Below are 22,893 nucleotides of genomic sequence, written 5' to 3'. Positions count from 1 at the left end.
GCATTGAACCAAGAGATGCCCTTAAAGGGTGTCTAGAAGCCACAGTTGGTCAGATAGCAGCTTTAGAAATATGGCTAGATGTATTAGTTGGGAAGCGTGTTCGGTTGTCAGTTACTATCTTTTAATTAGCTTTACCTAATGTCTAGAAGTAATGGCCAACTAACGAGAAGGAAGGACTCACTGGAGAAGAGCCTAATGCTGGGAAAGATTGAGGACAATAGAAGAAGGGGACAGCAGAGAAGGAGGTGGCTGGATGGAGTCACTGAAGCAGTCGGTGTGAGCTTAAATGGACTCCAGAGGATGGTAGAGTACAGGAAGGCCTGGAGGAATGTTGTCCATGGGGTCGTGATGGATCGGACATGACTTCACAACTAACAACAACAACAATGTCTACAAGTCAAGATGGGCTTGAAGAAGATTTTCTTTTTCTCAGATTAGTGCCCACTGACTGAACTTGGCGGAACTCAAAATGCTAAACAGAGGTGAGTTGAACTGTGTGTGGATAGGGAACTTCCATGTTGTAGATTAGATCGGAAAAATCTAAAAATTATCTTTCAAAGTGAGATGGCAGCACAGAAATTTAATATTAAATAAATAAATATCCCAGAAGAAGGCCAATTGTCAACTAAAAAGATACTCCTTTGGTCTTTTAGCTTCCAGAAAAAGGGAGTGGGGGAAAAACAAGGCATTTTGAAATGCCTAGATCAGGGGTGTCCAACCTTGGCAACTTTAAGACTTGTGGACTTCAACTCCCAGAATTCCTCAGCCAGCAAAGCTGGCTGAGGAATTCTGGGAGTTGAAGTCCACAAGTCTTAAAGTTGCCAAGGTTGGACACCCCTGGCCTACATAATCACCTCGGCAGCCCAAAGTTGTCAGAACATAAAAGGGTTATTGGAGAGCATGATGGATGACTCTTGGAGACGGATGTGTCGCATTGGAGAAATCACACCCGGGAGTGGGGGGGAAAACAGAGTCAAGGGGGAAATGTATGATGTGGTTTTGTATCGGCTGACCAATTTACTTTTTCCGAGATGTGGCTAGAGACTTTTGATTTGAATGAAGGTGGATTTATTGGAGCCCTGACACCAATCACTTTTGCTGCTAATGAGAAAACTACACAAGAGAGCAGAATAATAGAGTTGGAAGGGACCTTGTAGGTCTTCTAGTCCAGCTCCCTGCCTAAGCAGAAAACCCTCGATCCTATATCCTGTGCTATTTCACACAAATGGTTGCCCAGTCACCATGGAGTCACCAGGAGTAGCTTGCGACACAAGGGAAACATCATCTTTTCTCCAGGGGTGGGCTTCAAACATTTTAGCAAAAGGTTCTCTGCCCGATTGCTGGGTGGGCGTGGCCATGGTGGGCGTGGCCTAGTCGGCCTCCTGCATCACAGCAGGAGGGGAGGGTGTTTCCCTCCCCGGAGTCCGGAGGCTCTCTGGAAGGGCCTGTTTCTGGCCTTCCTGAACTTCTGGGAGGCCCGTTTTTCATCCTCCCATGCTCTGCACTTACCTACATCCAAAACTGGCTGCGTGGGGACTCCAGGGAAGGGAAGGGAGGGGTGGATGGGGCCAGCCAGGAGTGGGATTTGGGGGTTCTCTGAACCATACAGAATCTTAGCTAGCGGCTCTCCTGAACCCCTGCAAATCCCCAGCAGCCCTCCCCTGATTTTCTCCCACTAGTGCCATAATGGTTGAACAATTACAAACGTTATTGTTTCGGTTGTATACTTTATGTAAGTGTATGTCAACTGTGAAAAAATACAGACAGCCTTTTTGTTCACGGAATAGCTGATTTGGAAGAAGAAAACTCACCAACGCAAAAGAGTCTGTCCGGTGTAGACTGATATCCAGGGTTACAAGCACATTGATATTTTCCTATCAGGTTGACACAATGTCCGTTTCTGCATAGATTTAGACTCAGGTCACATTCGTTGATGTCTGTTTGAAAAATAAAGAGGGAGAGGAATTCAAATCATTAAACCCCCTCGCCTTCCAACAATGCTGCACAAAGGCAAGAGGGCAATGATGTTAGGAACATTTACATGGATAAACCGACAAAAATGAAGGGATAATCCAGCAAAAGTTATAACAAGAGGAGATGAAATTATAGGCAAAAAGGATTTAACACTGTGACACAAATACTGAAAGAGCCAATAACTCATTTCTGGCGTCAGAGAACTATAAATCTTCTCAAAATGTAAAGACTTTGCCAAGAGGTTTAAGCCAAATTCCAGTCCAATGATCCAACTCAAAAAAAAGTTACAAAGAAGAAGGTAGAAACAACATTTTTATTGATCCTCAGCTAAGCTTTGTATTTTCAGTTAAATTCAAGGATCAACAGGCAGAAATGAAACATACAGGTAGTCTAAGTTACATTGGCACTGAAAAAAAGGATTTATGCCCAGTCCTCACAATTACGACCATTGTAGAATCCCCACATTCACTTGATCAAAATTCAAGTGCTTGGCAACTGGCATATATTGATGACAACTGTAGCATCTTCAGAGTGTGGGATCAGCATTAGCGACTTTCCCAGCTGCTTTCAACAAGCAAATTCCTTGGGGGAAGCCACAATCACTTCGTGACTGTTGTGATTCAACTACAGTCATTCTCTTAACAACCCTGTTGCCATGGTTAAGTGAGGATCACGATTGTTGCATAAGTCCCAGTTGGTTTGCAATCTGGCCAGCCGGCAGGTAAATGAGGCGCTGAGGAGGTGCGAGTGTGACAGAACCAAGGTAGGCTGCTGCCGGGCTGGAGAACATGCAAGCAACTTCTGAATTTCCTGCCGTCTTCCCTACTGACTGCACATGGGAACTGGGCAGGAAATGGCAAATGGCAATTACATGCAACCGTCATAAGTGCACGCCGGTTGCCAAGCACCAAAAATCACAATCCCATGATCACAGAGACACTGGGATGGCTGGACATTTGAGGACCGATTGTAAATGCCTCTCATTCAGTGCTGGTTTTAAGTTTGAATGGTCACTGAACAAGGTCATTAAACCAGGACTACCCGTGAGGTAGTGGCTCAGTGGCTAAGACGCTGAGCTTGTCGATCAGAAAGGTCGGCAGTTCAGTGGTTCAAATCCCTAGCGCCACGTAACGGAGTGACCTCCCGTTACTTATCCCAGCTTAGGCCAACCTAGCAGTTCGAAAGCAGGTAAAAAAAGTGCAAGTAGAAAAATAGGGACCCCTTTGGTGGGAAGGTAACAGCGTTCCATGCACCTTTGGCCTTTAGTCATGCCGGCCACATGACCACGGAGACGTCTTCGGACAGCACTGGCTCTTCGACTTTGTAATGGAGATGAGCACCGCCCCCTAGAGCCGGAAACGACTAGCACGTATGTGCGAGGGGAAACTTTACCTTTATTTTTACCCATAAGACAGCTGCTCACAGGTTATTTTCCCTGGCATTGGTGCCACCCGGCCCTTCCGTCTGCCAAATAAAGGATACGGACTTCCTTTACAGATTTCTTACATCAATTACGACTAAGTTGCGTGTGTGCCTGAAACACTTAAAAAGATGCTCCCCAAAGCAGTCGCCCCTATGAAACAAAACTGGACTGCCTGACCTGTGCAAATGTTTTAATCTGTAGCGGTCCAGGATTTCTCTAAACTTAGTTTCTGGCACAGGACGAGGTAACAGATCTAAATTTTGGGAGCCTGCCCTGGTTTTTTTTTTCCCGAGGATGATGAGTCATTCTTTCCGTGCCTTATTCAGGATGTTTAAAAAGAAAAACCTCTTGAGGAACTGCCAGGACAGGGTTGGAGCAGCCAATGCCAAGAAAATGGAGACATGTTCAATTGTAACTGTAAAAAGCAACCAGGATGCAGAAGAAAAAAATTTTTCCCCACCATCGTCATACCTGTGCAGGCAGAAATGTTGGTATCCAACTGATGGCCGGGAGGACATTCACACTTGTAGCTTCCTTCAGTATTGTGGCAAATGCCCCCTCTGCACAACAAGGGGTTTCGTTCGCATTCATCGATATCTGCAAAAGAAGGGACAAAAATTGCTTGTGAAAATGTGCAAGGAGAGGAGAAGAGGGGCAGAGTGTTTTAGGATCTAAAGTTTCCGACGTGAGAGTGTGTGTTTACTTGCTCTTCTGGGCTCTGTGCCTCCTCCCCAATTTTTCTCTTCTGCCAGCAACTCCTCTAACCAACTTCCAAGTGCTGTTTCCTTCCTTTTCTCTGCCCCAAGGGAGCCCCTTCTCAAACGCTGTTCTCCCCTGCAACTCGCATGCATCTCTTTATCGCTCGGGGGTTCCTGCATTTCCTGTTCTCTTCTGGTCTTCCATTCTGCCTTTGTCTGGCTGTTTCCCTTTCCGCTGAGATGTAGTGACTGAGTCAGACCAGATCTTCTGGATTTGTCCAGATTTGGAAGTTAATTCTGGACCCAAGACACAACCAAGGTTTTCATGTGTTTGGTAGGAATCTGGGCAGGCAACGAACATCTCCCTGAACCTGGTTGTTTTCTTACAGATGTTTCATTACCAAACTGGGAAACTTCATCAATGCACTGAGGATGTTACCTAGTTTGGTAATGAAACATCAGCAAGAAAACCACCAAGCTCAAGAGGGCACCAAAGACCCCCCCCCCTCATTTCAACCCTGAGCTACAGATGTTCTCCTGTATTGGAATTAACATCTCCAAAAACAGGGCAAAGGAGAATCATTTCATCCATTACTATCAAAAATATGTGTCTTTCTCCAAGATGGGGAAAAAAGCAGATTTCATGGTACAAGTTTAGACTTTAGAGCATCATGATCACAATTTAGAAAGAGTACAGCAGCTTTCCTCAATCTGATCATTTCTAGTTGAGTTTGGAGGAGATCTGGAGAGGGACAGATTGGATAAGCATCTTGTACACATTTGACTTTTAGAAGTCAAATCAACTTAAAAAAACAAGAAAGAAAGAAAAATTGTAGATACCAAAGGGAACATTTTCCCCCAGTGCAATTCTTCTTCACAGCTGTTGCAATAAAAATGGAGGTCAGGTGCCCACCACCCTTTAAAGTAATCGTGACTTTAAGGCAGTGGTGGTATGCTATCAGTTTAGACCGGTTCAACCTGGTTCAGCCGAACCGGTAGTAAAAGAAAAAGCTTCCAATGATCAGCTGAGAGGACGGAAAAAAAATCAATCCGCTGAGAGGAGAAAAGAAAAAAGTGCAGGATCGGTCCTCCTGCCTATCCTTGCACTCTTCTTTATCCTCTCAGTTGATTGGTGCTGCAGGCTTCAGCTGGTGTCAGGTAAGATGCACGCGCGCATTAGGTGCTCGTGTATGCACGGGCAATCGCCACTGGTAGTGGAATAGGTAGGATCCCACTGCTGCTTTAAGGACCTCACAAGATGGACCTCAGGCCCAAAGCAAATATGTGATAAAATAACATACCCATACAGTTTTTCATCATCATAAATCCACTTTCGTAGCCCTCGAAGCATTCACAGTGGAAGTCTCCTGGAGTATTGACGCAAATTCCTTGGCCACAAAGATCAGGAGAAATGCGACATTCATCTATATCTGCAAGAGAAGAAAGAAGAAGCTTATTTCAGAAATTAATATACACATGGCAAGCACTGGCTAAAAGGGTAAAACACAAATAAACAAAAACCCAAGTCACACAAATAGAAACACTTAGTTATTCCATTTTTATTTCCAGGGAAAGTCTCCATCAAAGTACTTGGCAAAGTTTGACTAGCCTTAGAAAAATTTGGGTAGATTATGGGCATGATAAAAACTGCCCAATCTGTGGTGGAAGGATTAAATGGAAGAGGGGAGTTAAGAGGTGTGCCAGTATGGGGTCTCCTCCAGGGAAAAAAATATATCATAGACCAGAGGAATGAAGCTTTATCTTTTGGTTCCCAAAGGAATGCAGTTAGTGTGGTGAAATTCTTATAATAAAGGTGATCAACAATAAACTACTTTGGCCTATTCGCACAGCTGTTCTGATTCCTTGTGCCTGACAGGAAATGAGGAAATAAAGCCCATGTGTCACCTCACCCCGATTCCCAAGAACAGTATTTGATACCCAAAAGTCACACTGTCTCCATATCATTTTTAAAATCAGGCTTCCCCAAGCTACCTTAATCATCTACCTCAGAATTCCCCAAATAAATAAGAGATCCTTCATAGTTCCTGAGTTCCTTTGACTACCAGGCTGTTTGAATACAGTTCGGACATGGAAATAGAAACAGCAGTTTACATTTTCAGATAACTGCTATAAACTTATTTTAGACCCCAATCCGCTTTATTTCTCTCGTTATCTTTTAAAAAATAAGTTTTGTCTAATTCAGTGATGGAAGTTGGGTATTAACGGGGAAATAGTCTCAGATAATTCTTCTACTGCTTTAAGGGGAAAAAATATGTAGGAAATCACCAGGCTAAGCCTGAGGGAGGAGTCAAACACGTCATCAGTCTCGTGTCTCTCCATATCCACAAGAGATCTAAGCCCAGCCCACCTTGAATTCCATTGACTCTTATCGACCGCCAATTTGCTTTGACCGTTAGTGGTTCAGATTCTTGTAGAGAACATTAGCATACAATAAACCTATATTAATTTGAACCTCCTGGACTCCTGATTTCCTGTGTTTGACAGAAAAGAGATAATGGGCTAATTCTTCCCATCACTGTTAGGATGTTTAGCTAATTATTTTCCATTTAAAGGTTATGGATGCTGTGGGACTTCTCAGTTCCTTACTGGCTAAGAAACATGAACCGGCAGTAGAATAGGAATATATTTCACCAGAGGTTGCACAAAGAAACAAAACATCATCTGAAGTCAAGAAATTTACCTGTACAAAAATAGTTTAGTCCAATGAATGTTTAATAATTGATATTACATAAGCACAAGCTAGATTGATAAGGTGAGAATTTATATAATTTGTGAGTAATGGTTAAAAAAAAGGATAGCACAAAAGATTGTAACCAACAGACACACTGTATGTATATAATTGAAAGAGGGTTTTATGTTTTTATGTTTTGTTTGTATGTTTGTTGTAAAAAATAAAAACTTTGTTTTTTTTTAAAAAAAGAAATTTACCTGTACAGTTCCTCTCATCAGAATCAAGTGCAAACCCACTGTCGCATTTACACCGGAAGCTGCCAATGGTGTTTCTACATTTTCCATAGGTGCACAATCTTGGAATCATTTTGCATTCGTTGATATCTGAGATCAAGATACAGTCATTTGTCAAAATAAAACCCAGTAAATATAACCATCAACAAATCACAATAAATAATATCACTACAATTTTATAATTGGTGAACTATTTGAAGTGTAGCAACTAAGCATTATGCAGTGCTTTTATGCATCCGAAGAGGAATTATAATTAATTTTACATTATGTATATGAAGGACAGCAGATTACTTCTAATTTTTCCCTAGAAATAGATTTGATGTGCTTTGTTTTGGTCAAAAGAAGAGCCATCCTGAATAATTTTTCCCCAACTAGTACTTAACTTGCATTAATCAGAACAACAGAATAATAGAGTTGGAAGGAACCTTGGAGGTCATCTAGTCCAACCCCCTGATCAAACAAGAAACTCTACTTGGGAGGAAGTAAAACCATTAAACACAACGGACTTTACTTTTGATGTGATATGAATAGGACTGTGTTTCAGTACTATTTTTGCTTTTGCTGGGATATTTGTTTTGCTTTCTTTATCTTCCCTCTGCAATTTCTTCAAGTTTTCTATGTCCCACCCTGTTTCTATTAGTGAGTCATAAAATGCTTAGTCAAGTGAGATAATTCATTGACAATAATGTCTGCGCTGGGTGCAATCTCCAATTCTTAGAAAATTTATTAGCCACCAATTTCCAATGTCTTAACTGGAATAACATTCCATTTGAATAAGAATGGCTTAGCTAAAACAAATAATCATGATGGACGCTTTACAGGTTGGCAACTGTTACTTTGGATTTCAAAGAAAGTATGACTCATAATTATTTCCTCGCCCTTGTCTGATTCCTATCCAATTCCCATCATGACCACCCTTGGCAGACTCAGAGGGGAGAACAACCTTTAAGTATGTTTGAGTTCTTCTTTGGTCTCCTTGGAGAAGACACATTTAGGTCAGTCAATGCCTAGCATCTCCTCCCAAGCCCAACATCTCAGCAAGAATTCAGAACAAGAGAATGAGTCCTGTAAATGTTCTTCTATTATCAGATTAGGTAGGGAAGAGTCAACTGTATCATTCTGGGATTATAACTGGAATACCAAAAGATACCACTCTTGAGAGAGTAGACTTTTTAACAGGTTAGGGAATTTGAAACTGACTGTGAGAATTTGGGAGCAGAGAACCAAGCTCCAATTTTATTTCCAACGGTTTGGGTTTTTTAACCCCAATTGTTGCACTGAAAATACGATAAGCTTCACCAGTTCAGAACTGGGAATAAAAGAGGAAAAATTCCCCATCTTTGTGCTCTGATTTTCAAGAAAACTGCCCTTCCTCTCCAGATTTGGTCAAACCCAACCACATTAGAGGGGTTGCGATTTGCCTCAAAGGAAGGCGGGAGAAACTAAACAAATACATTCATCAGAACTCTTCTTTGCAGGGGCAGCCATTTTGTCTCACCTTTATAGAAAGGCTTCCCATTTATAACCTCTCCCCTGGTGGAAAATCCCGGTCCCCTTGGGCAGAGAGCTTCATACTCAGGGGTGGATCTTATGGGACATTCATCACAGTCCGGTCCCCAGGCGGCCCCAACAGAGCAACAGCAAGCATCCAGCCGGTGTCGTCCTCCGATGGGTGAGGTGCAATCTTCATCATCGTGTTTCAAATAGCAGGACTCCAAGCGAATATCTGTTGGGGGGATATTTAACAATCATCAACGAATTAGGGGTAGAGTAAAGAAACAAGGGTACACCACCATCTGGAAAATCTTGAAACCCTCCACCTTTTGCAATTTTATAATGTTGTTTTTACATTTTTAAATTATCACCTCAAATTATGCAGTTTTATTGTCTCAATTAAATGGTACACCTGCCCAGAGCCCCTCTGTGAGAGAGATGGGCAGTTAAAATGTTTGATATATAAATAAATATAAAATGGGGCACGGAGGGAGGCAGGGAATGAATATGGAAAACCACGTAGAGCTATTAGTCCAAAGCTATACAAGATATGCTCGTATGTTTTTGTAGCCGAAAAACTAATTTCTTAGCAGAAACTAAAAAGCTTAGCAGACATTGCACATTTAGATTAGCTTTAGATTAACAGAGTTGGAAGGGACCTTGTAGGTCATCTAGTCCAACCCCCTGCCCAAGCAGGAGACCCTACACCATTTCTGACAAATGGCAGTCCAATCTCTTCTTGAAAATCTCAAGTGATGACGCCCCCACAACTTCCAAAGTAAGTAAACATTTAAGCTATGTTTTGTTCAAATCAACTATAGATAATTGGCTTCATGCAGCTTCCAAAACCATAAACTATGTTTTTCAAGACATAATGGTTGTCAACAAAACATGCAGATGCAAAGTGAAATAAACCATGTTAGGGCTATGAATGTTTGAGCCCTATCATGCTTAGCCTCTTCCATGAAGGGGAGTCATTTTCAGTTCCTTCTCCTAAAAAGACTGTCCATTTTGAATAAAATGGGGTGCTGAGAATGGCTTTTGTATTTAAGAGTCTTTTGGGATGCCTTTAGCTAGTTGCACACATTATGTTTTTCCTATTTCTCTCCCAGATCCCTCTGCTATTCTATTCTTTTCAACTGCTTCTACCCATCTGGCATAGAAAACTACAATCAAAGCAGAAATATCCATCTTTCAAATCATAATGCTCATTTAAATTAGAGAATCACAAAGTACTTGGTGAATAATAACAGTTTCCTTTGCTGCCACAACTGTTAACCATCTTATTTGGGAATCCTTATCATTTTGCTGTAGATAAAGATAATATCTTCTTAGGTCATGTCTAGCTGGCCATCCCAACTGTCAATGGCTTTAAAGATTAGGAAAACAAATATATCAGAAACAGCTTTCATAAGACTTAACAAGCCACAACGGGAAGACTTAAGTTCAGCTATCCCTCCTGGTACATATTTTTCTCTCTCCAAAGACTCACTGAAAGCAGAGAACTGAGAGGAAAAATCTGTTTTTAGCATTCTCTCATATGGTGGACAGCAAAAATTAAACCAAGGAGTAACCCTTGGTTTATAGAAGATTCCCACAGTTCAATCAGAATAGAGTTGGAAGGGACCTTGGAGGTCTTCTAATCCAATCTCCCTGTCAAGGAGACCCTATACCACTTCAGACAAATGACTGTCCTTAAAGACCTCCAGTGGTGGAGCAGCCACGACTTCTGAAGGCAAGCTGCGCCACTAGTTAATTGTCCTCATTATTAGGAAGTTTCTCCTTAATTCCAAGTTGCTTCTCTCCTTGATTCATTTCCATCCATTGCTTCTTGTCCTGCCCTTTGGGGCTTTGGAAAATAAGTTGACCCTCTCCTGTTTGTGGCAACCTCTTAAATACTGGAATACTGCTATCATGTCCTTCCTTTCTCTAGACTAGCCAAGCCCAAATCCTGCAACCATTCTTCATACGTTTTAGTCTCCAGGCCTTTAATCATCTTAGTTGCTCTTCTTTGCACTTTTTACAAAGCCTCAACATCTTTTTTCTAATGTGGTGACCAAAACTGGATGTAGGATTCCAGATGTGGCCTTACTACTGTACTAAGGCTTTATAAAGTGGTACTAATACTTCACATGAAAGAGATCAATCGTAACATAAAGCCATGAATGAGTTTTCATCACAACTTACAACATTAGAGCCCTGAACACTTACCAATACATCTTCGTCCAGTTGCATCCAAAATCATTCCATTGGGACACTGACATATGAAGGATCCCAAAGTGTTGACGCATTGGCCATTGGTACATACCCCAGGAAATACTTGACACTCATTGACATCTTCGCACATATTGAAAAAGAAAGATGTAAAATGTCAGTAAAGATATAGATCAGGGGCCTTCAAACTTGACAGCTTTAAGACTTGTGGACTTCAACTCCCAGAATTCCTCCTCCAGTCATGTTAGCTCAGGAATTCTGGGAGTTGAAGTCCACAAGTTTTAAACTTGCCAAGTTTGAAGACCCTTGACATAGATGGATCCAATACCTCCATCATACTGGGTTTTTTTTTTCAAAAGGGAGAAGTCTATCTCTATTATTATTTTAGACATGGTTTGCCAACTATATTTAGAAACAAAAGAAACACATACATTATTCATTTAGTGCACAATCTAGGGACATTTGTGATTCGTAGGAAAATGCTTCCATTTTTAAGAACTTAAATTTAATTATATCAAACAGAGCTGGCTTCAATTTCCTACTGTGGGAAAAAGGTACTGCCTCCATATACGGTAGCCCCAGGCAGACAGGAAAAGATAAAACAAAAATAAAAATATAAATCAAAGATATAATTTGATTGTTGTCATTGTGGGTAGGTGGGTGGGAGTTATTCCTTTTTTTTAATTGTTGGCTTTTTAATCTTTGTAAGTCACTAAGAGTGAATTGGGCAGCCATTACAAGTTTTCCTAAATAAACAAACAAATAAATACATGAGAGAATTACTGCAGGCCACTCATTTTTGGAAAAATAAGGGACAAACTTGCAACTGTAGGTTCCAAATTTGTTCTGCAAAAACATCTGACATTTAAAAGGGCTGCGTGCCAGGCTCTTGACACAATTGCTTAAGAAAGCATATTTAAGAGAGCAGTAGGGAGGAGAACATTGTTTACCACCGGCCCCTAAGGAAAATGACTCCGTTAACTTTTCAAAATGCTGAAAAGCCTGTGCCCATTGTATCCAAGACTACTATCTTGGAAGAATAACTTTCCATGTCTGAACACTGAAAAAATGTTCCGAGTCTTCCCTTGCAATCTGGATTAGGCGGAGCCCCGTTTTCCTCTCCTGGGTTAGATAAGTTATGTACAGTCAATCTGTGATAGAATAGATCCAAGCTATTGGGTCATTATCTTGGAAAGTGAAAAAGCAAAAAAGAAGAAGAAGAAGAGAGAGAGAGAGTGATGGGCCATTACTTGTCTCACTCTCCTCCTGAAACAACACATATGGGAATCATTTGTTTTTTCAAACGGATCGGCAGCTGTGCTGTGTCAGGTTGTGTTAGTCGGTCTGACCCAACACAGTATAACAGGCTCGAGGAAAAGGCTTAATGGACAGGACTATGGATGTCACTTGGAAGCTTGGTGGTCAAGGCAGACTACTCCATCAGTACTACTTCCAGTGGTGACTGATAGAAAGGAAACAGTGAAAGGGTGCCTTCCAAACAGGCTGGGGAAAGGGATAAACGGGGAGGGAAGACCTTCGGAACATGATGCACACCATTCCTTTCACTTTCTTTGACAACCGCCACGGATGGGAAGAGGACATCCTATCCGGTCTTCAAGGATCCCTCCACAACTGATTTTAACCAATTCAGTTCCTCGACAAGCATTTCTACTTAACCTTCTGCTTCTCAAGCAAGGTTCCCACCCGTTCTGCTATCAGGTCTTTCTAATATTTCTGGGATATTGCAAGACTCCTTCGTTTTTTGTTTTTCTCCACCAACTTTTTATGTATTGCAATGACTGCCAATCCTGAAGTGAACCTGGCTGAGGCCATCTTGGGGGCTTCAGAGTTGACACACAACAGAGGGAGGGGGGAAATAGCTAGATAGGGTCTTGTAGTCAAAACAAATTAAGTTTTCCTGAGGGAACCAAGGACATTCCGACAGGTGGCTGGCCAGGGGACAAGTAAAGTAACCAAGCAACCTGCCAGCACCTTGATTGGACAGCTTGACCAGTCACTTCGGGGAAAGGGGAAACTTTTACTTTTTCATTAGGTGAAAGGTGTGAGAAGTTTCAGAGTCAGCTTTCACCAGTGGTGCCAGTATGATGTATCCAATAAATTGTCCTTTGAGGGATTTGCCTGCCTCAGAGTTCTGCTTTCAATGGGTGCATTACTTGGAACGCTGACAATGACACTGTTCTATCATATCTGGAGACAAGGAAGACGAAAACCAGAAGGATCTACAGACCCACCCTAGGAAAAAAGGGTTAACACATCATCTGCTTGGAATATTTTGCAATACCAAACGCAATGTTGTAATTTGTGGCTCATCCTTTTTCCCCTCAAGGACCAAAGGAATTGCAAAGACCATTGTTAATAAAGATGGATGAATTTGTCTCTTTTGACTCACTTTCTTATTTTTCCCATCTTTAGGTTTTCTTCTATCGGGGGAATTTTCGCATAAAAAATTGGACCGCGGTTATTACGAAGCATGTTTTTGGGGTATGCAGATTTCCTTTCTGAACACATTTTCTGAAATGTAGTGCATTTTTCTGCATACTTGTTCCTTCTATGTCATTCTCTTTTAACACATGCATTTTCATACATTGTATAAAAAAAATTGGCAACCCACTCTCAAAATTCTGAAATGTGCAGCTGCATTGAAGAATGAGTATAACCTTTAAAAGGATTTCTGAAACCCAACTCTTCTGAGATTTAATGTCCTTTTTTGTTTTGTACTTGAAACATTACACTCTCAGTGTCAAAATTGGGAGTTTTGTGAAATTCCACTCTAAAAAAGTTTCAAAAGCAAACATTCTCAACACAATTATTAAGTGGACATTATTATTATTATTATTATTATTATTATTATTATTATTATTATTATTATTATTATTATTATTATCATCATCATCATCATCTCCCATTGCCTACATTGGGTTATTCTGGTTCATAAGTACATACCTTCACACTGATTTCCTCTTATCCTTGAATATCCCCTTGAACATATTGGATCTAAAGCAAATGAGAACAATGTCACTCAGAACACGAACTTAATTGGAGAAGAAATGACACAGCTCTTCTATGCATGAACACTTCCAACTAAATTACAATTAATAATGATTTAAGGAAGGAAAAGGGTTACAAGAGGAACAAAGTACTCCAACGGTGATAATCAGGGCAGTATTAAGAATGTTTTCTTGGAAAAATCTACGATATTGTTTCTAATTATAATGGAATTGCAATGTCTACATTATATCCTTGCACACAAGTTAAAGGAGTAACAACAAAAAGACTATTCACAATAATCTGTGGTAAAGTTTGTTACTGGGAAGCTCTCTGTGGTTTGTTAAGCAATCTGGAAGAAAATTGAGTGAACATTCCCTGTACTTGCAAGGCATGATGTAACATTGAAGTAAGAAACATTTCCTTCTAATTATATTAACGAATATCTATATGTCTACCTTTCTGGTTGCCAAGGAACCCTTTTTTTTAACTATTACTATCTGGCAGACGGTACAGAATAATAAAAACAAGGACAAATAGGCTGAAAAACAGCTTCTATCCCAGGGCAGTAGCTCTTTTGAATTCTGCTGTATAGTGTAGTGTTGGTGCGGTGTCGGGGGTTTTCGGTTCAATGTGTGGAGAGTGAAGGATGCGTGTTTGTGTTTCTTTTCATGGTCATGTGCACTGAAGATGGTGTTTGATTTTGTTGTACGAGGTGCAATGGCAATAAAGTAAAGTAAATTAAAGAATTGTTCCCAATTTCACGGCACATAATCCACCCATCAATTATATATTATTTATTCCTGTACGTTGCTGTACACTGACCAGAACCACATAGGTGAGATGGCCAGCGCAGAAATTTCATAAGTAAATAGCATAACCTTCAGAACACAGATAGTCCTTGACTTATGACGCCACTTGAGCCAAAAAATTTCTGTTGCTAAGCAAGACAGTTGTTAACTGAGTTTTACCCCCATTTTATGACCTTTCTGGCCACAGTTGTTAAATGAATCACTGCAGTTATACTGTTAGTAATAGAGTCGTTAGGTTAATGTGGCTTCCTCCCCATCGACTTTGCTTGTCAGAAGGTCGCAAAAGGGGATCACACGACCCCAGGACACTGCAACTGTCATAAGTACATGCCAGTTGCCAAGTGTCTGAGTTTTGATCGTGTGACAGACGCTGCAACACTCGTAAGTGTGAAAAGCTGTCACAAGGCACTGTCTTCAGTGCCGTTGTAACTTCAGATCATCACTAAACAAATGGTGGTAGGTGAAGGACTATCTGTAAGTCAAGAATTCTTGAAAACCGTCTCCCTTTAACTGAAGGAGTTCATTTCACAGCTAAAAGGAAGGGACCAGATGTTGTGGCCTGTCAGCCACTGGCCCCTCCAGCAGCCGAATCAGAGGAGGAGGAAGAGGCATGGGTGTCAGGGTCAGCATCAGGGCAATCTGAGAGCTCCAAGGTGGAAGAGGGAATGGAGCTGACAGAGATAGAGATAGAGGTGAAGCCCAGGCCATCCATCACCCCTCAGATGAAGAGTCAACAGCCCCCAGGTCTGGAGCTGGCTGATGAGGAATAGGAGGAACAGTTGGGTCCAGTGCCTGATGCATGGATGCGCAGAAGGCAGAGGAGAGGAGAGCAGTGGAAATCTATGGGCCGGTCCTTCGGACGGAAGAGCCACCAACCCTCACCCTAGCTCTGGGGATGAAAGGCAGGGGGAGGAGATGAATATGTGTGGCAGGCAGAGGAGAGGAGAGCAGTGGAAATCTATGGGCCGCTCCTTCGGACGGAAGAGCCACCACTGCTAGTGAACCCTCACCCTAGCTCTGGGGATGAAAGGCAGGGGGAGGAGATGAATAGGTGGGGGAGGAGATGAATAGGTGTGGCAGGCAGAGGAGAGCAGTGGAAATCTATGGGCCGGTCCTTCGGACGGAAGAGCCATCACTGCTAGTGAACCCTCACCCTAGCTCTGAAGATGAAAGGCAGGGGGAGGAGATGAATAGGTGTGACAGACAACTATTCATCTCCCTGCTGGACAGATTTGTTAGCCTGCGGTGAGAGACAGACAGACTTTTTGTGACAGACTTTTTGCCCCCACAAAACCAATCATAAAGGAATCATTGGTTTAAACTACAGAAGGGTTTGTCATGTTTGGGAGCTGGATCAGAACAACAGATTAAGAGGTTCAACTTTCTGGCATTCTTCTGCCCAAACCATGTGTTGATGAGACATGATTTGGGAATTACTTCCTCCTCCTCCTCCTCCTCGCAGAAGGTTTCTCCCCCACTGCAACAGATAAAGCTTTGCATCGAGTCTCACCTTTCTCGCACGGGACACAGGGACTGCCCCAAGCAGCACCCAGCGAGGAACAGCACTGGGATTTCAACGTGGCCCCGTTGATATTTATTTCACACCTCCCATTCACGATGGTCTGCCAACAGGTGCCTTTGACTGTCTCTGTTGGAATAAACACACACAGCACCATAAACAGAACGTACCCTCAAGGGACCCCTTATATGCCTCTCCAATGTGCAAATGCTAGTTCAATTATCCTCACCGTGACCAAAACCGGTCAGGTGTGCCATTACGACACTCTTAAAAAACCGGATGACGAAAAAGGGATACGCTCAGAAGAATACATTACCAATGCAGATGGTTTTTGTGGTATCCAAACTACTTTCGGGAGAACATTCACAGACGAAAGATCCCAGGGTATTTTTACACACTCCGTTAATGCAGGGGCTGGATTCGCATTCGTTGATATCTAGAAGAGCAAAAAGCAAATTTGAATGGCTGGAAAGGAGGACAGAGGTTCAGAGAGTGCTCTGCTTTGATTATTTCAAAATAATATATGTATCCTGTTCAGCAGAGAAGATGGAATTCCGACATTTGGATGGTGTGGCACAAAATGGTTGCAGTCAGTGGTGGGATTCAGCCAGTTCGCACTACTTCGGGACAACCGGTTGTTACCTTTCTGAGCAGTTTGGTGAACTGGTTGCTGGAAGAAATCATTAGGGCAGAGAACCAGTGGTTAAATTATTTGAATCCCACCACTGGTTGCAGGCAGCTCTTCACGGATCCTCCAGCATTCTGCTGGGAGAAATTCACTGTGTTTCTCCTATGATACCCAATCAATAGCAAGGACCTATTTATTCCACGTAAGCCAGTCACACCTGTCTTCAACTTATTGAAAGAGCAACTTGCAAATGAAGAACTCCATGAACTTAGCTTCATTCATTCCGGGGTCTGAATTAAAGCGACTGGGTCAAAAATACAGGTAGTTCTCGACTTACAATTGAGCCCAGAATTTATGTTACAACCTTTCTGGCTACATCCACTAAGTGAAGCACTGCAGTTGTTAAATAGTCCCACAGAAGTCTGCCAAAGTCCTTTGGGATAAGTCTGATAAGAATACACCTTTATCTTTCTTGAAATGCTGCCAATGACTAAATTGCCAATTAGTTGTACAAGACCAAATGGAGCACAAAGTCAACACAGAGCTTCAGGGTTTAAACCAACCAGAATGATCAAAGTTGCTTCCTGCAAAGGCTCATGTCCCTTTGCTCCTCCTTTCTTATGGGAGGGGCTAATCACCTCCAAGCCTTACTCCCAAGTTGCTCCTTTTGTCTTAACTGTTCTTGCCTTCTGGCAGCTCTGCGCATGCGCGCACTGGTAACAGGTTCCCCGTTCCTCTGCCTTGCTGCTGTCAGATTCTGGAGGCTCTGGAGTCAGCACATAACTCCCAGATGGCAATGGCCCCATTGGATGCAGAACCCTTATCCAAGTCCTCCCCAGACTCCCGGACTGACCCATGCTCCTCTCCACTGTCCAACTCTGCTGCCATCTCCGCAGGCTGCCGGCAGACCACAAAAAAAGGGGAATCACATGAGCCTGGGAAGCTGCGACCATCATAAAATATGAACCACTTGAATTTGGATCATGCGACCAAGGCAATGCGGCAACGGTTGTAAGAGTGAAAAAAACACCATAAATCGCTTTTTTCAGTGATGTTGTAAATTTGGACAGTCACTAAGTGAACTGTTGTAAGTCAAGGACTACCTGTACTTGAATTCCCTAATTTTAAACTTTAGAACAGGGAATATGCTCCAGGCATGAAGTGAACAGAGTTAAAGCGAACAGAATTATTCCTACACAAATATGAAATAATCCTATTAAGAGTAATCGTAGCCTCTAAATTTGACCCCCCCCCCCCGCTTTAAGAACCAGGCAGAACTTTTGAGGGAAAAAAAATTGAGTCTTTTCATTACCTTCACATGTTTGTAGGTCAGGTTTGAATACAAATCCCTTGGGACAGGTGCACGTGAAACTCCCAGGTGTGTTCCTGCACTGTCCGTTGTCACAGAGCAACCTATTCACGGCACATTCATCAATGTCTGCAAAAATAATCAAGATAATTCAGCAACGTCTGCGAAAATAACATGCCTCGATGGCACTAATGATTATTTTTGGGGGGTGGGTGGGGTCTCTTTCATATGAAGCTGTAAAATGAATGTCTATTTAAGGAAAACAATAGACTTCCCTAATAGGAACGTTTTTCCATATAATATTATGAAGAAGGTTTTGGTTAACATCAAAGTCAATGGAAATGGAGTAACTATCTGCAGTTTTTGTGCTTTGTACAATGAGTTTCCAAGCCTTCTGCCTACGGCCAGGAAAAAGGGGTATTTCAAGACACATCAAAGATGTCATGAAGATAATCTATGTTTTTCTTCTTCAAACTATTTCCTCCCGCGAGATAAAGCGATGAAGTCGTGGGAAATCAACAGAGCTTCATAGGGAGGGCGGTACCGTGTAGACCCCTCATAAAACTCCAAAGTGATCCGGTGAACCTTATATTACGTGACAGTATATAAATATATTATATATACTTAAGAACAGATTTTATTAAGCCCGATATTTTATCTGCATGCAGCATTTTATCAACATGGCCTGCTGGAAGGCAATATAACCAAACTAGAGGAGATTTCATCCTGGAGTTGAGTCACCGTCGCAGAAGACACGCCAAAATTCTCTTAAAATGTCTAGCTCAAAACTGATAACTTTTTCAGGGCACGGGGCCACACCATAGACCAGTGGTTCTGAACATATGGTCAGAGGACCCCATGATGTTGTCACAAAGGCTTTAAGAAATGTTATGGTTTAAGTCTTGGGGATCCATGGTAAAGAAAAATTGAGAAGCAATGTAGACTATTGAGAAGCAATAGTTGCCTCGTGTCCGTGGCATTTCTTAAGCTACACATGTTCCCTGGGTGGTACTAAATGGGTGATGAATAAATGGGTAGCAGCTGTACTACCCATTGGAGCCTCACAGCAATAGAATAGAATAGAATGGAATGGAACAGAATAACAAAGTTGGGAGGGACCTTTGAGGTCTTCTAGTCCAACCCGCTGCTTAGGCAGGAAACCCTACACCACTTCAGACAAATGGTGGTCCAATCTCTTCTTAAAAGCCTCCAGTGTTGGAGCATTTACAACTTCTGGAGACAAGCTGTTCCGCTGATTAATTGTTCTAACGGTCAGAAAATTTCTTCTTCATTCTAGGTTGCTTCTGACCTTGATTAGTTTCCACCCATTGCTTCTTGTCCTGCCCTCAGGTGCTTTGGAGAATAGCTTGACTCCCTCTCCTTTGTGTGGCAGCCCCTGAGATATTGCAACAAGGCTATCCTGTCTCCCCTAGTTCTTCTGTTCATCAAACAAGACATTGTGCAAGTGCTTCAAGGCAGGAAAGCCAGTTGAGCCCCATTGCTCTCACTGTCCAGAAAAATAACCTCCCTAAGTACAATGAACAAATAAGGATCAAGCAATCGGATAACAAAGGAAAACGTAGCACAGGGGATCAGGAAGATGAGAAGAAAATTAAAAGGATAAGCAGAAATAAGAGAAGCAAATGGTAAACCCTACCTATAAGTTGAAACTAATATAAAAAGGATGAGCTACGATCTGGGGGAGTATTAGAGAAATACAGAAAACGTCATACCTAAACAGATTTTCCCAGTTGAATCCACCTCATATCCAATGTTACATACGCATTTGTATGTTCCACGCAGATTTTCACATTTTCCATTGGGACATATGTCAGGATCCAATGCACATTCATTGATATCTGCAAAAAAAAAAAAAATAGTAACAGGTATGTGTAATTTTTTTTTAACCCATCATAACAACCAGGACATAAAAATGGTGGGGTGACCTAGAGGTGGAGCTCTCGCCTCACAATCAGGAGACTGTGAGTTCGATCCTAGGATAGAGGCTGATATTTCTCTCTCTGGGCACATTGAGAATATATCTGCTGAACAAAACTCCGCATTGGTGACAGGAAGGGCATCCGGCCATTAAAACACTCAGCTAGCTCCATTCAGTTGCCCAGACTCCATCCCGCAAGGGATTATGGGGTCGTTAAATGATGATGATGATAACAACCAGGACATTCATTTATCTATCTTTTCTTTAGAGCATTTCTTGCAAATGTCATCCCGTACTCCTTTACACCCACTCTGAATGAAATTCAGCTGTAAGCTTACCATTTCCTGATGCTGTAATTCCTGGTCCACTGGGACAAAGACTTTCATATTCCTCTGGAAGAAGAAAAAAAGCGAGAAAAATTAGATAAGAGATTTAGAATTATATTTCAGAAAAATGCAGTGGTTTCTAGAGTCTTCTACAAGATTAATTTGGAGTAATTGGGCACACTGACCTCCACAGGACATGCTACCCAGAAGACACAAGCACAAGTTTGTAATTTCAAGATGCTGAAATGCAACTGTTTTGAAGTAGGTTTGTCTCCTACCTCTTCTGGGATGTATTTATTTTATTTATTGATTAGAAAAATTATATTGCCGCCTATTCGCACAAGGTGACTCAAGGCGGCTTACAGGGATATAAAAACATCATATATATATTTATATAAATAAAACTAATAAAATACAATAATCAAATAATAAATTAATAAAATAATATAATAGTTCCCCACCCCTCACTCTGGGGACAACACATCACACAAGCCATTTAATGGGCTCCGTCCTGCTCTGGGGTCCCCAAGGTTAGCGGTTAGAGAAACACTGATGGTTTACACTGCAAAACCATGATTCTTTCAACCACGATTGAGAAAGCCACATCAATCTTGCCCTCACTAAGCTATCATGGGTGGTTTGAACATCACGCTTAGCTCAAAACCCCACTTGAGCGCTCGCATGATGTTTAGGAAGGTCCAGAAGCAAGAGAAACGAGCATGGCTTTTCATGCCACGGAAATTGCAAAAAACAACTGCTAGAGTTGCAGACTGTAACACAGTTGTACATTAACAATTAATATAGTCACTTACATCTCAGCAAATGAAATTGGTAAACTGAGACATAGCTAACATGGGGGGAAACGTACCCAACCAACATAAAAGGGTATATGAAGGCTATGTTAGCACAGCAGCACTGATGATGTTACTTAGTTGGGTCATTAAATGTCTGCAAGAAAACAGCCAAGCTCAGAGAGCACCAAGGACCCCACAGTTCAACCCTGAGCTACAAATATTCTTTTCTACCAAGACTAAAACTCATAGACTGCAGAGAAGAGCATCTGACTTCCCACAGGAAAATGTCCCTCTCCAAGAAAGAAAAAAAAAACCACAAGAAAACCATATATCTTGCAGCTCTCACCATCCCAAAAAATTAAAAGTTGAAAGCCGTCTTCTATTTTACCCTCCGTTCTCCAACAATAGTAAAGGTGCTCAAAACACAATCCAGAAGAGAGAAGAAAAAATGCTTCCACATGTGGAAATGTTCTGTGAAATTAATTCAAATGCAAAACAGAAGTCTATGGCTCAGGGCCATTTGCATTTACAAAATGTTTCGGCTCAGTTGCATAGTTTTTAAAAAGGAGAGCTGATAGCAGCAAGCTTTGTCTTGCTCTGATAGCTCTCCAGAATCTTTGAACTAACATGGCCGAGAGTAGCAGTCTTTCTTTCAAGTTTGCACGTTGATTAAAGCCAGTTTAATTTGCTTCAAGTGATCCTTTCTGTCTCCTTCTCAGAACTGCCAGTTAAAATAAAGGTTAAACATATTCTCATGATATTTTTTCTTTAAAAAAAAAACAATACATCAATTTCTGGACTCTGCATTCCAGAATATTCTTTTCCTGAGAGAATGGGCCAAGAAACTTCAGTGGTGTTTCAATAACCACCGCCTAAGCAGAGATTACAATTTAGGAGGAGTTTGGGGAAAACGGATTACAGCTACAATGTGCAAACATACATTTGAGAATATTTACAGTATTTGGCAAGTTCTATGACCCTAAAAAACTTCTTACATAATGATGTCATTTTCCATTTCTTCTATCTTCCATTAGGGGCATGAGAAATGTACAATCCCTGATATTATATGCACATCAATGCCATTTTATCATCAGCTACTACATTATAAAGATTTTTGCACACCTGTCCTAGAGGAATCTGTCATTATATAACATTTTTTCCCCAAACATACACTTTTGCCGCCAAATAAAATAAATATACCACTTGGCAGGTATCCTTGTGTGAGCAACTAAGTTCATTCGACAGTGAGATGGGCAGCATATGAGTTTACTCAATGATAGGTAGGTAGGTAGGTAGGTAGGTAGGTAGATAGATAGATAGATAGATAGAGATAGATAGATAGATAGATAGATAGATAGATAGATAGATAGATAGATAGACAGACAGATAAATGATAGATAGATAGATAGATAGATAGATAGATAGATAGATAGATAGATAGATGAGACATATGATAGATAGATAGATAGATAGATAGATAGATAGATAGATAGATAGATAGATATGAGAGAGAGATAATAGACAGACAAATGATAGATAGATAGATAGATAGATAGATAGATAGATAGATAGAGATGAGAGAGAGATAATAGACAGACAGATGATAGATAGATAGATAGATAGATAGATAGATAGAGATGAGAGAGAGATAATAGACAGACAGATGATAGATAGATAGATAGATAGATAGATAGATAGATAGATAGAGATGAGAGAGAGATAATAGACAGACAAATGATGGATAGATAGATAGATAGATAGATAGATAGATG

The 22,893-nt window shown here is 41.3% G+C and overlaps 1 protein-coding gene across 1 annotated transcript in view; it reads right to left on the bottom strand.

Annotated features, from left to right (window-relative positions):
• The window catches only part of FBN1 (fibrillin 1), a 183,542-nt gene that overhangs the window by 62,531 nt on the left and 98,118 nt on the right, over positions 1 to 22,893 (bottom strand). The window contains exons 18-29 of the mRNA XM_087972672.1: positions 20,340 to 20,393; positions 19,796 to 19,921; positions 18,066 to 18,191; positions 16,442 to 16,561; positions 16,117 to 16,254; positions 13,753 to 13,803; positions 10,786 to 10,911; positions 8,579 to 8,806; positions 7,045 to 7,170; positions 5,397 to 5,525; positions 3,869 to 3,994; positions 1,812 to 1,937 (exon numbers count right to left, since the gene is read on the bottom strand). Of these exons, the coding sequence (XP_087828798.1) occupies positions 1,812 to 1,937; positions 3,869 to 3,994; positions 5,397 to 5,525; positions 7,045 to 7,170; positions 8,579 to 8,806; positions 10,786 to 10,911; positions 13,753 to 13,803; positions 16,117 to 16,254; positions 16,442 to 16,561; positions 18,066 to 18,191; positions 19,796 to 19,921; positions 20,340 to 20,393 (1,476 nt within the window). The remainder of the gene's footprint in view (positions 1 to 1,811; positions 1,938 to 3,868; positions 3,995 to 5,396; positions 5,526 to 7,044; positions 7,171 to 8,578; positions 8,807 to 10,785; positions 10,912 to 13,752; positions 13,804 to 16,116; positions 16,255 to 16,441; positions 16,562 to 18,065; positions 18,192 to 19,795; positions 19,922 to 20,339; positions 20,394 to 22,893) is intronic.

This window comes from Notechis scutatus, chromosome 11 (genome assembly GCF_049901735.1).
Source record: "Notechis scutatus isolate UNSWTSFEM ecotype Mainland chromosome 11, rNotScu1.2, whole genome shotgun sequence".
NCBI lineage: Eukaryota > Metazoa > Chordata > Lepidosauria > Squamata > Elapidae > Notechis > Notechis scutatus.
The sequence above is the reverse complement of the archived record's forward strand: the minus strand, read 5'-3'. Positions and strand labels throughout refer to the sequence as shown.